Raw genomic sequence first — 12,944 nt, 5'->3', positions numbered from 1 at the left:
TGTGAGCTATTATTTTTCCAATTAGTGCATTCCTGGACTGAGTTATTGGTGCATATGTAACTCCTCACTAAGTCAGATGTCTTCAGTGAGCTTTCTAAAGCATGTTGGGCACTGTCGTATGTGATACGACAATATTTAAAAACAGAAGGTGATTGGACTTGCCCCAAACGGTAGTGTTAGAAACGTGCCAGGGGATTCCAATTCAATCCCATCAAGGTGGCATGTACCAATGCCATCTCACTAGTGAAAGTGATCAGTTTCAGTTCATAATTGATCATGATGATAGGATTAAGAGTTAAAGGGGTCACATAAACAAGCCTAGTGTCTGCTAATACTAACTGATAGAATTTAAAAGGAGAGGACGATCCAACATGGGAAGTGGGATACACAGCAGACCCATAGAATGGCAGGTGTCCTAAACAGCACTCTGGCCTCAGAAGCAGCCCTTACGGCATTCGGATCTGGCTGAAGGGCCTATGAGAGTATTTTAGGCATGGAAAGCCAAGACACTCTGGCAAAAAAAAAAAAAAAAAAAACCTAAATGAAAGATCTCTGCGAGTGAGATCCCAGTGGAAAGAATGGGTCATCAAAGAAGGAGGTACCTTTCTCTGAAGGGAGGAGAGAGCTTCCACTTTGACCATGGCCTTGTCTAAATAAGATCAGAGTTTGCGAACTCGAGGCTTCCATAGCCTTGGCAACTCATGACAAGAGCCTCAGGTGATTACTGATGCCATAAATAAGAGTGTCAATTGTTAAATTAACAACAGAAGTCATTGTGCACTTACTCCCCATGTAGGATCTCTGTCCTTAATGTGTTGTACTATGTCAATTAACGGTATAACTAGTACTCAAACAGTACTTTATACTTTGTGTTTCTGTGTGGGTGCAAACTGTTGAAATTTTTACTTAGTATATACTTAGTATATACTAAATTGATCTTCTGTATATAATGATAATTTAAAATGAATTTTGATGTGAATAGGATGGGAGAGGGAGCAGGAGATGGGATGGTTGCTGGTGGGAGGGAGGGAGGTTATGGGGGAAAAAGCTACTATAATCCAAAGTTGTGCTTTGGAAATTTATATTTATTAAATAAAAGTTAAAAAAAGCAGAAGGTGGAACTTCTGATTGCTTCATTTGTTATTAATGCAGAAAGATAGCAAATCTGTGAAGGACCTTTGCTATACCAATTATCTCAAGAACTATCGTCACAGGCAGTTATCTGTGAGGCCTATAAAGAGAGACACGGACTGCTCTTTGGACAGAAAAGTCACCAGAGATATTTTATCTTTCAGCTTGGGTGCTGGAATCCTGTCACAGGCCTGAATGGATCATTGACTGACAAAAAACTGGAGAATAACATGCGTGGTGTGGTTCTGCGAGTGGTGACTGTTCTGGTAAGTCTTGGCTAAGCCCTGTGGCTTTGGATTCTAGAGCACTTCATTCTTCACTTTTTTATCTTTTATTAATGGAAGCATAATCCTAAACAAGACTTCAAATCTTGACTGTATTTCCCAAGATAATTTTTTTTTAATTTTTGACAGAGTGGACAGTGAGAGAGACAGAGAGAAAGGCCAAGATAATTTTAATAGTCATATTTTCCATCCTCAAACTTATGTGGGTCAGCATCAGATTTTTGCCGGATTTTCTATTAATTACAGTGCTTTTGTCAGAAACTTTCTTAGACAGGTTCGGCCCACTTTCATTCTCCTACACTTTTCTACACATGGAAAAGTAAAGGTGTTCTTCAAGAAGTCTCTCACTAAAACTAGAGATGTAGAAATGAAGATAACCATGCCAAACAAGGGAAGATTTGGTCAAATGATGTACATTCAGTAATAAAATATTAGTAGACTAAGGACAGTCCTTTTCTAGTAAGCACCTACTTCAAAGTAAATATTATTCAGTTGCAGAAGACAGTTAATGGGTATCAACTGAATTCCAAGTTCAGTACTGATTACTAAGGATAACAAGTAAAATAAACAGAAAAGATTGTGTCTTTCTGGAGCTTAGTTAGTGATTTTCTGAATATTAAGTGGGACTATATATACATTTGAAATCTATGATTCTATTTCTTTATTAAAAACAATATAATTATAACTTATTCTCTACCTATTTTCTCTCCCAATAAACATATAAAATAAGACACTAATATAATTGTTGTAAAATACTCACATGAGTACTAAGTAGCCATAAAACATGAAGGCCTGCCCTTGCCCATCTTATTCCAACCCTATTTAACCTTGAACTACACTACCACAGTACATTTCAACACCTGGCAGTCCACGTTAATTTTTCTTCAGAAAAGCATGCTTGTTTTTGAATTTGAAAAGGCTTTTGTAGAGGATAAATAAATTGCATTAGTAAATAGAAGAGTCTTAGGGTTTGAACACGATAATATGTCCCTGAATTCCTGTGGGTCTTTAAACCTGGAAATCATTGGTTCTAAGAAAGTGGACACTTAATCCAATGGTGGTGATAGGAGGCCTAGTGGAAGGTCCTCAGGTCATTGAGGGTGTGCCCTCAGAAGGTGATTCTATGGAGAGGACTGGATAGAGAAGCCCGGCTGAGTTCAGCTTCTGTTTCTTTGCTTACCATGTGATCTGCCTTTGCCCATTCCTCAAGCTCCATCATTGCCAACTTCATCACAGACCAAACCAATGGGAAACCTAGTTTTGAACTTAAACTTTTAAAGTGGTGACCTAAGTAAACCTTTGCTCTGTGTAGAGTTTTCTCAGGTATGCCACCATAGCAATGAAAAGTTGACTAATAAAGAGAATGAGTCTTTTTGACTAATTGGAACTAATTGTATCATCCAACCTGTGTACATTGTTTATTATTATCAATTAGGTAGACTCAACATAATTTCATGTCTTACAAAAAGAATCTGAGTATTATCCATGAAAGGAAATATAAATGAGTAGCCTATTCTCCCTTTTTTGGTGCTTATAGTTTATTCCTGGTTATTGACTGTTTGATAAATATATTGTAAATACTCCCCATCTTAAAGTGATGCACTTCTGTATGCACATGTAAATAAAGATATGCTTTTGCACTGATGTGCCAATATTATAATAGGACAGACATCTGAAGTGCAGCAAACTATTGATAGCATCTATCAATATTTGCTATTAATAACAATCAATATTATAAATTCCAGTAGCAATTGCAATGATAGCCATTATATGTGCTTCATTTTTCTTTGGGTAAAACAAAATAAAATTTTAAGGCCAATTAGCCTCATTCAATTGTTAAGGAAATACTCATTTGTTACTACATGAGTGACTTGGTAATAGACATATGATAAATAATGCACACTCAGTCCTCAAAGTATACATAGACTCTTGTGAGAGGGATGAACATAAAATGAAACAAACAAGATTTAAGTATTTACTATGTGCAAGGTGCTTTCCTAAGTCCTTCGATGTATCACCTTATTCACTTCTCACAATATTCCCAAGAAATAGATACTATTATGACCTCTCAAAAGTGGGAAAAGAAACTGAGAAATCCAGGTGTTGAAAAAAGGATGGTTGGCCGGCGCCGCGGCTCACTAGGCTAATCCTCCGCTTGCAGTGCCAGCACACCGGGTTCTAGTCCTGGTCAGGACGCCAGTTCTGTCCCAGTTGCTCCTCTTCCAGTCCAGCTTTCTGCTGTGGCCCATGAGTGTAGTGGAGGATGGCCCAGGTCTTTGGGCCCTGCACCCACATGGGAGACAAGGAGGGGGCACCTGGCTCCTGGCTTCGGATCAGCACAGTGCCAGCCATAGCAGCCACTTGGAGGGTGAACCAATGGAAAAAGGAAGACCTTCCTCTCTCTCTCTCTCTCTCTCTACCTCTCTACCTCTCTACCTCTCTACCTCTCTACCTCTCTACCTCTCTATCTAACTCTGCCTGTCAAAAAAGAAAAAAAAGATGGTGGAAAGTGAAATAGATGGTAATGATCAAAGTTAGGATTCAAATACCAGAAGTCTGACTCTGTATCACTTAACCACTTCCCTCTTAGCAACGCATTGCACTCTCTTCACTCCTACTGGGATAAGTATGAGAATTGAAGTATCTAAAGACCTTATTTGATTTAAGTGTTGGAAATGCTTAACTCCAAATAAGGCGAAAGTGAGTTTTATTGGGAGAGCTGTGTTGAGACAATTATTTTAAATTCATTCCCATGCCGAATAAAATGATTGCTATTTTGTTCATCAAACGGTAATGTTTCACACAGTGTTAATGCCTACATGCTCCAGGTTCACCTTCATGACTCATAATGGCCTGTTCTCCTGCAAGCTCAGTCCTGCACAGATCTTGAATGTAGTTAGTTCGTGGTGAGTGATATGGGAACAATCTGCTTTCCCCAAGCCTGCTGTGGTGGTTTTATCGTTTGGGTGTCCACTTGAGGACAAAGATTGTTGCACTAACTACATTCCCAAAATACACAGCTATTGTACTTGAAAGTAATTTTGCATGCTTTCTGTTCATTCCTGGAATTCCAATGGGAATGAAACCCAACAGTGACCTTCTCTTTCCTCAACTTTTCCATTAACTCCAAAATCTTAACTTTTTACTCTGCTCAGCTTTGAAACTAGAATTTGGTCTATATTGGACTGGAGTTGACTACCTAAACACCACCCTCTTTTATTGCAAGTATTTACTTGTGACACTTTCCAGAAGAGAGAAAAATAAGAGCTCATGGGTAAAGTCCCTGTATTCTATTGTAACTGAAATCAATTCAGGAAATTTATGCCATCAATTATAAGCTAAGATAATTGATCTTCATTACCTAAGTTTTGAAACTCCCATTCCTATCACTGTAAATGATACTTTATTGACTTGAAGGACATAATCTAATATTTATCCAAAATCAAATTATTCAGCATTAAGTTATTTGTGACCCTAGGGGCAAACAAATAGTATATTCAAATGGTTCACTGAAGAGAGCTAAATTCAGAGATTAGACTAACAAAGATCTAAAGATAGTTAAAGCAGCCAACAAGGATTGTGGAAGCACTAGTACCTTGACTCACAGAAAGGCTTGACTTCCGTGAAGACTGATGGGGCATGAGGAGACATTATCCCCAGACCTGGCAGTAGGAGAGGGATCATTCGTAGCAGCTGTGAACTTTGGTACAGGAAGAGAATGGAGAAAGAGAATCACTGCAAAGCTACAATCAGGCAGTGAAGAAATGATAATAGGGAAATCCTAATCTCACTCTTCCTGTCTGTCCATGATATCCAATTCCAAATCCAACTGGCAATCAGAAGGCTTAGAAGTCCACATCAGAAAGAATGTGTAGGGTTAGCCCTCTAGGACACAGAACAGGGCAGTTAAGGCCACACTGAGTGTGGCAGGAAACAGAAAAAAGAGCACCAATGCCTACCATTTGATAGGACCTGCTATAAGAAGTTTTTATATGTTTACTTATTTCATCCTTTAGAAACCCTACAGGATCTCTACTAATTATGTTAGAAGAATGAAAAGCAAGCCCTGATTAGCTAATTAAGTTTCCGTGTCCTTATAGCTAAGAGGAGGAGCGGGAGATTTATTTCAGGCTCAGAGATCCTGATTGCAGAGTCTGTGTCCTCAGCCACTCTGATCTTTTGGCTTCCAGGACAGAATGAGCTCATGGTAGGCTTAAATTAAATCTTGTGTAACTGTTGAATTGTGAAGGTTGCATGTTGTTGGACTGGTGATGCAGGAGCATTTTTCCTAAATGACCTCACATACAGACAACTTTATATTCAACCATCACCAAAACCAAGAAACATCTCTTCTAAATGAAGAAAAAGCAAGGATGAGAAGAAAAAGCAGACCCTATCTTATGCCGCTACTAGTCTCTATTTTCATATTTTGCCCACTTAGCTCTGCTTCTTAGGAAGTGGATTAAGTGGACCTTGGGGTCTTAGAAACACCCTTAGAAAATGTGTATTATAAAAAAATTATTCATTGATCCCAAAACTATTAGACACCAAATAAACTTCTTAAATTCTGGTTTTTTTCATGAACTTTTTGGGTATGCTTGTATTACTACAAACTACGTTTGAAATAATTTTTTTCCTATTTGATTTCGTAGTTTCCACAAATTAAGATATTCAGAAATGACAAATTACATTTCTCAGTTTCATGATAATTCACAAGAAAAGTTGGTGGAAACATGAGTGAGTTTTGAATATAATCATAAGATTTGTGAAAGCACAAGTGAAAATAAAGACATGGGAAGCTATACAGCATCAAGAAAAATATACCTGGAAAAACATAAACTACTATTTGGAAGGCACTTGCTAACTAATACTTTGTATCTGCCTGACTTGGTTGGGCTTAAAACAGACACATGGCATCTCTGATAAAACATGCCTTCACTTATAAATTTATTTGAGAAGAATATATTAAGCACAGTCTAGATGTTTGAGGAATATAAAATATGGACAAATGAGGCTCATATGTTAAAGGGGGTGGAGCAGCTGCTTGTGATGCCAGCATCACATACCAAAGTACTGGTTCAAGTTCTGGATGCTCCACTTGCAATCCAGCTTCTCACTGATGTGTCTGGGAAGGAAATGGATGATGGTCCAAAGACTTGGGCATCTTCCACCCTTGTTGGAAACCTAGATGAAGTTTCTGTCTCCAGGTTTCAGCCTGTCCCAGCCTCGGCTGTTGAAACTATTTGGGAAGTGAACCAGCAGATGGAAGATCTCTCTCTTGCTCTCTCTTGCTCCCTGTCTTGTTGTCTTCCTTAAATCTGTTTTGCCCAGAAACCTTTTATTTAAGGTATATAAACTTCATGCATTTAATAAATACAACTTTAGGAACATAGTGATTCTTCCCACCATAACCGCCCTCCCACCAGCACTCCTACCCTTCTTCCTCCTCCTCCTCCTCCTATTCCTACTGTTATTTTTTTTTAATTTTTTTTTTTTGACAGGCAGAGTGGACAGTGAGAGACAGAGAGACAGAGAGAAATGTCTTCCTACTGCCATTGGTTCACCATCCAATGGCTGCCACGGCTGGCGCGCTGCAGCCGGCGCACCAAACTGATCTGAAGCCAGGAGCCAGGTGCTTCTCCTGGTCTCCCATGGGGTGCAGGGCCCAAGGAGTTGGGCCATCCTCCACTGCACTCCTGGGCCATAGCAGAGAGCTGGACTGGAAGAGCGGCAACCGGGACAGAATCCGGTGCCCCAACCAGGACTAGAACCCGGGGTGCAGGTGCCACAGGTGGAGGATTAGCCAAGTGAGCCATAGCACCAGCCCCTACTGTTATTTTTAACTAAGATTTATTTTCAATTCACTTTATATACATAAGATTAACTCTGTACTAAGTAAAGAGTTCAACAAATAGTATTTAAAAACTGTTCCTCAGCAGTTTTTTTTTTTTTTAATTTCTCTTTTGATTTCTTCAATGACCTACTGTTCATTCAAGAGCGTGTTGTTCAGTCACCTTATATTTGCACATGTTCAAGAGATTCTTGAGTTGTTGATTTCCATTGTGGACAGAAAAATGTATGGTATGATTTAGATTTTTTTGAATTTGTTGAGACTTGCTTTATGGCCTAGCAGGTGGTGTGTCCCAGAGAAACTTTCATGCACTGGTGAGAAGAATGTGTATTTTGCATCCATAGGATGAAAAATTCTGTTGATATCCATTAGGTACACTTGGTCTATAGTGTTGATTAACTCTGTTTCCTTGCTGATTTTCTGTCTAGTTGATCTGTCCATTGCTAAAAGTGGGGTAATGTAGTTCCCCGTTACTATTGCATTGGAGTCTATGTCTTTCTTTAGATCCATTAACATTTCTTTTGAATCACCAGGTGCCCTGTAATTAGGTGCATATACATTTATTATAGTCACATCTTCCTATTGAACTGATCCCTTAATCATTAAGCAGTACCCTTCTTCGTCCCTTTTAACAGATTTTGTGTTAAAGTCTATTTTCTCTAATATTAGGATGGCTACACCAGCTAATTTTTGGTTTCTGTTAGCATGGAATATCTTCTTCTATCCTTTCACTTTCAGTCTGTGTATCTTTGTTGGTGAGATGTCATTCTTATAGGCAGCAACAGGTGGGTTTTTTTTAATCCATTCAGCCAGTCTGTCTTTTAACTGGAAAGTTGATGCCATTTACATACAAGATGACTATTGATAAGTAACGACTTGGCCCTGTCATCTTACCACAAATATTCCAATGGTTTACTTTGGATTTCCTTTGTACTTTTATTGGGAGATTTTCTGCCTTTACCTTCTTTCATAGTGATTACCATGTTTCTGTGTTTCTGTGTGTAGCACATCCTTAAGCATCTTTTGTAAGGCTGGTTGCATGCTGACAAATTGTTTCAATTTCTGTTTGTTATGGAAGGTCTTTATTTCACCTTCATTCATAAATGAGAGCTTTGCAGGGTACAGTATTCTGGGTTGAGAGTCTTTTTCTCTTTAAGATTTGGAATATATCTTTCCATTCTATCCTAACCTATAGGGTTTCTGATGAGAAGTCAGCTGTGAGACTGAAGATCCTCTGAAAGTAATCTGGCATTTCTCTTGTGCATATTTTAGAATCTTTATTGATATTATGTAAAAATATTATAATGCAAATATTTTAGATTAAGTAATATGATGTTTTTACAAAATGAAGTTAGTGGATAATCCTAGAGAGTTACATTAAAAACACTGGCAAGAAGCCATCACAAAGAGAAAAACTGCTTTAAAGGATACCTCCAGAAGGAAAGAAATAGCAATAGGAAACACAGCCAGTTGAAAAAAATAGGACGAAAATAACAATGAGAAAAAATAATGTTTAAACTAAAACTGTTGCTACAGCCACAGAAGGATGTAAGCAGGAACTACACAAAGCTTATCTTAAACCACTACCACACAAAGCAGGGTCCAAACTACGTGTGACCATGTACCAGGTTTCCCCATGTAACTCCATGGAGAGGAGTGTGTGTCTGGCTGTAGCAGACAGTAGCATGTTGAGTTAGGAATTTAAAATTACTTCCTTGTTAAAAGATTTATTTTATTTATTTGAAAGGCAGACTTACAGAGAGATGGGGGAGAAGCAGAGAGATTTCCATCTGCTGATTCACTCCTCAAGTGGTTTTAATGGCTGGTACTGGATCAAGTCAAAGCCAAGAGCCTTTGACTCCATCTGGGTCTCCCACGTGGGTGCCAGAATCCCAAGTACTTGAATCATCTTCCTCTGCCTTTGTAGGTACATCAGCAGGGGTAGAGCAATTGAGTATTCATTCAGGATGCCGTTACCACAGGTGGTGGTTTAACCTGTGCCACAATATTAACCCCAAATAATTCCTTTTCCTTAAGTTCACCATCATTTTCAGCAGGCTTTATTTCCCTGTGAAAATCCACATATTGGGGCCACTGTGGAGGTTTAGTTGTGGCCATTTGCAACTCCAGAATTTCATATGGATCAAGTCCATGTCCTGCCTGTTTCACTTCCAATCCAGCTCCCTATTAATGGCCTGGGAAAAGCAGTAGAGGAAGACCCAAGTATTAGGTCCCCTACCACCCAAGTGTGAGACCCAGATGAAGCTCTTGGCTCCTGCCTCGGGCCTGGCCCAGTCCCTGCTGCTGTGGCCAAATGGGGAGTGAAGCCATGGGTGGAAGATCTCTCCCTGTCTCTCCTTCTCACCCTATAATTCTGCCTTTCAAATAAGTAAATAAGTCAAAAAAAAAAAAAAAAGAGAGAGAGAGAATGACCCAACATGGGAAGTGGGATACACAGCATACTCATAGAATGACAAATGCCCTAAACAGCACTCTGGCCTGAGAATCAGCCCTTAAGGCATTCAGATCTGGCTAAAAAGCCCATGAGAGTTTCTCAGGCATGGAAAGCCAAGAAACTGTGGCAAAAAATGACCTGAATGAAAGATCTCTGGGAGTGAGATACCAGTGGAAAGAACGGGCCTTCAAAGAAGGAGGTACCTTTCTCTGAAAGGAGAGAACTTTCACTTTGATTATGACCTTGTCTAAATAAGGTTGGAGTTTGTGAACTCAAGAGCTTTCCATAGCCTTGGCAGCACATGGCAAGAGCCTCAGGTGATTACTGATGTCATAAATACGAGTGTCAATTGTTAAATCAACAACAGGAGTCACTGTGCACCTACTCCCCAAGTAGGATCTCTGTCCTTAATGTGTTATACTATCCAAATTAATGGTAAAACTAGTCTTCAAACAGTACTTTATACTTTGTGTGTCTATGTTGGTGCGATCTGTTGAATCTTTACTTAGTTTATACTAAGTTGATCTTCTGTATATAAAGATAATTAAAAATGAGTCTTAAGAATAGGATGGGAGAGGGAGTAGGAGATGGGATGGTTTGTGGGTGGGAGAGAGGTTATGGGGGAAAAACTGCTATAATCCTAAAGTTGTACTATGGAAATTTATATTTATTAAATAAAAGTTTTGTAAAATTTTTTTTAAAAAAAGGAAAAATCCACGTTACCTAAGAGAGATAAAACATTATTATACAGCATGCCTAAACTGTTAGTCTTGAGTCAAAAACTATTCTCAACTATTGTTAAGAATCTATTATAAGCTAATCATTGCTCTGAATTCCAGAAAGGCAAAGATAAACAAGATATAGCTCCTGCTTTTAAGGAGTTGCTTGTAAACCACCTCACCGAATTGCTAAGATCTGTATCAGAAAGCAGGATCTGTGTGTACACAACTCAGAATTAAATACATTTTGGAGAGGTTGGGAGAAAAAAATAATAAACTTGAGAAATTGAGAAAGAAAGAGGGAAAGAGAATACTTGAACAAGCACAAGACAAATGTTGCAACTTTTTGGTAATCTCATCTCAAAAATGGCATGCAGGACCAGCTTCCTGCATGTAGGAAACAGTTTCACTCCCCATTTCACTGTGTTCTTTTCCTCACATTTCATTGTATGTCTATCAAAGGGTACTTCACAAAGTTCTTGGAAACTAGAATTAAAGATTAAGTTTGTGGGGCACTTGACCTAGTGGTTAAGAAGTGCATTATCTCCTATCTGAGTGCTTGGGTTTGATACCCTACTCCAGCTTCCTGTTAATGCAGGAAGACCCTGGTAGGCAGTGGTAATGGCTCAAGCAGTTGAGTCTTCCAAGTAGCTGGGAGACTTGAATTGAGTTTGTGGCTCTCAGCTTTGGCTCTAATCATGGGTCCTTGCCTTCATATGGAAGTGAATCAGCAGATGGGAACACTATATCTTTCTGTCTGTTGGTGTCTATCTGTGCTTGTGCATGTTTGTGTTTCTTTCTCTGCCTCTCTCTCTCTCTCCTCTTTCTCTGCCTCTCTCTCTCTCTCTCTCTCCTTCTCTGTCACTCAAATAAATCAATAAAATTTTTTGGAAAAAAATTAACTTTTCTGCAAAAATTTTTGAAATCCATGCATGAGGGATATCCAGGAAATTCATGAAAATACATATAGGAAAAACTATACAGGGATTTCAAAAAAGTTTTCACCAAAATAAACTCATTTTTCATTGTTTTTCTATGAAATTGTGAAATAAACATTTAATAATTTTGTTAGTGTCAGACTCACCCATTCAACTTAAGTATCAATAAGATAGAAAATTGATGTTCAGTTATAATCTCTGGCAAATACATGCAGCTCCATAAATATTAAATGAACAAATTAAAACATTCTGGTATCCTGAGGAGAGATTGTGTGTGTGTGTGTGTGTGTGTGTACATGTAAAAAACAGAGGGAAGTAGGAAAAGAAGGGAAAGAAAGGAAATGAGGACAGGACTCTATGTATGACTATAAAAATAAGGACAGTGGTGGAGAAAAGCCTGTGCCAGAGTAGATGGTATTAGAGATCTTCATTCTTGACTTCCATACACGAAGGGCAAATTTCCAAGCAAGATGGCAAAGGAACTCTTTTACTTGAGCATGGTATTTCATTCCTGAATTCTTTGTTAGAGCTTGGTGAACTAAATCAGTCAGCGTAGATGGAATGTTGAGTGCCTGTTGACAATGAACATGTGTTTAGCCTTGTGCTTCTTATAGTTTTGTTCTAAAGAACATCTTGGTTTCTCAGACCTATGAAACTCCAAAAATGCCTTTGCTAGGTCCATTGCTCTTCACTCATCAAAGCACTAAATGTCCCAAAAAGATCAATATCCTCTAATGTTTATAGTTTTCTAAGATATTTATTCTGTCTTAATACATTCCTACTCAAACTCCCCATGCCATTTACAAAGGGTTTTCAAAGAGTTCATGGGAAATTTACATTATTAAAAAACTAGGCGTGTATTTCAAATTTTATTTCACCAAAATAAACATCTTTTACTTCCATCAGCCTGTGAACTTTCATAAGGGCCTTGGTAGTGTTACCATAGCTGCCCCTTAACTTCCCATCTATCCATCAGTACATCTGACTCGGCATTATTCATTCAGCATCCTCTCTATATTACGTTACGCCTGGTGCTAGGAATGCAGAGGCAAATAAAATAGACACAGCCATCACTGTCATTGAATATGACAGCTTTTGGGTAAAATTGCCAAAATTCAAATGCAAACAGTACTGAATAGCTAGACTAGGAAGATCAGAAAACGCTTCTCTGAGAGAGAACTGTTTGAATTGCACCCGGCTAAATGTGAAAGACCTTTCTGGATGTCCTAGATGTCTCCCAGGGTGGAAGATGGAGAGAAGACATGGGCAACAAGATTATTTGCACACAGATAAAACCTAAACCATATTATGAAAGTCTACAATCAGTAAGAATAGTATCTTATAGAATCTATCTGCTTTTATGACCAACCACTGTCCTATAACAATCAATAATTTTGGTTTACCACTTGAAGTTCTACTTTTGGACTCAGCAATAAGTATAGAAAGCATTAACAATCTTCTTTTCCAACTAATCAGCCACTGAATCTTTTGATATACTTAGTAAATGTCATAGTAGTAAATATGACAACCCATTCTCACTGGGTCTCAACACTAAGTACCTATGTA

At 38.5% G+C, this 12,944-nt stretch overlaps 1 protein-coding gene across 4 annotated transcripts in view; it reads left to right on the top strand.

The window, feature by feature from the left end:
• The window catches only part of GRID2 (glutamate ionotropic receptor delta type subunit 2), a 1,616,513-nt gene that overhangs the window by 1,183,859 nt on the left and 419,710 nt on the right, over positions 1-12,944 (top strand). For all 4 annotated transcript variants that reach the window (XM_051819556.2, XM_051819557.2, XM_002716957.5 and 1 more), the window contains one exon: positions 1,296-1,397. In XM_051819556.2, the coding sequence (XP_051675516.1) occupies positions 1,296-1,397 (102 nt within the window). The remainder of the gene's footprint in view (positions 1-1,295; positions 1,398-12,944) is intronic.

Source organism: Oryctolagus cuniculus, chromosome 8, assembly GCF_964237555.1.
Source record: "Oryctolagus cuniculus chromosome 8, mOryCun1.1, whole genome shotgun sequence".
In the NCBI taxonomy this organism is placed as follows: domain Eukaryota; kingdom Metazoa; phylum Chordata; class Mammalia; order Lagomorpha; family Leporidae; genus Oryctolagus; species Oryctolagus cuniculus.
This window is presented reverse-complemented; position numbering and strand designations above follow the sequence as displayed.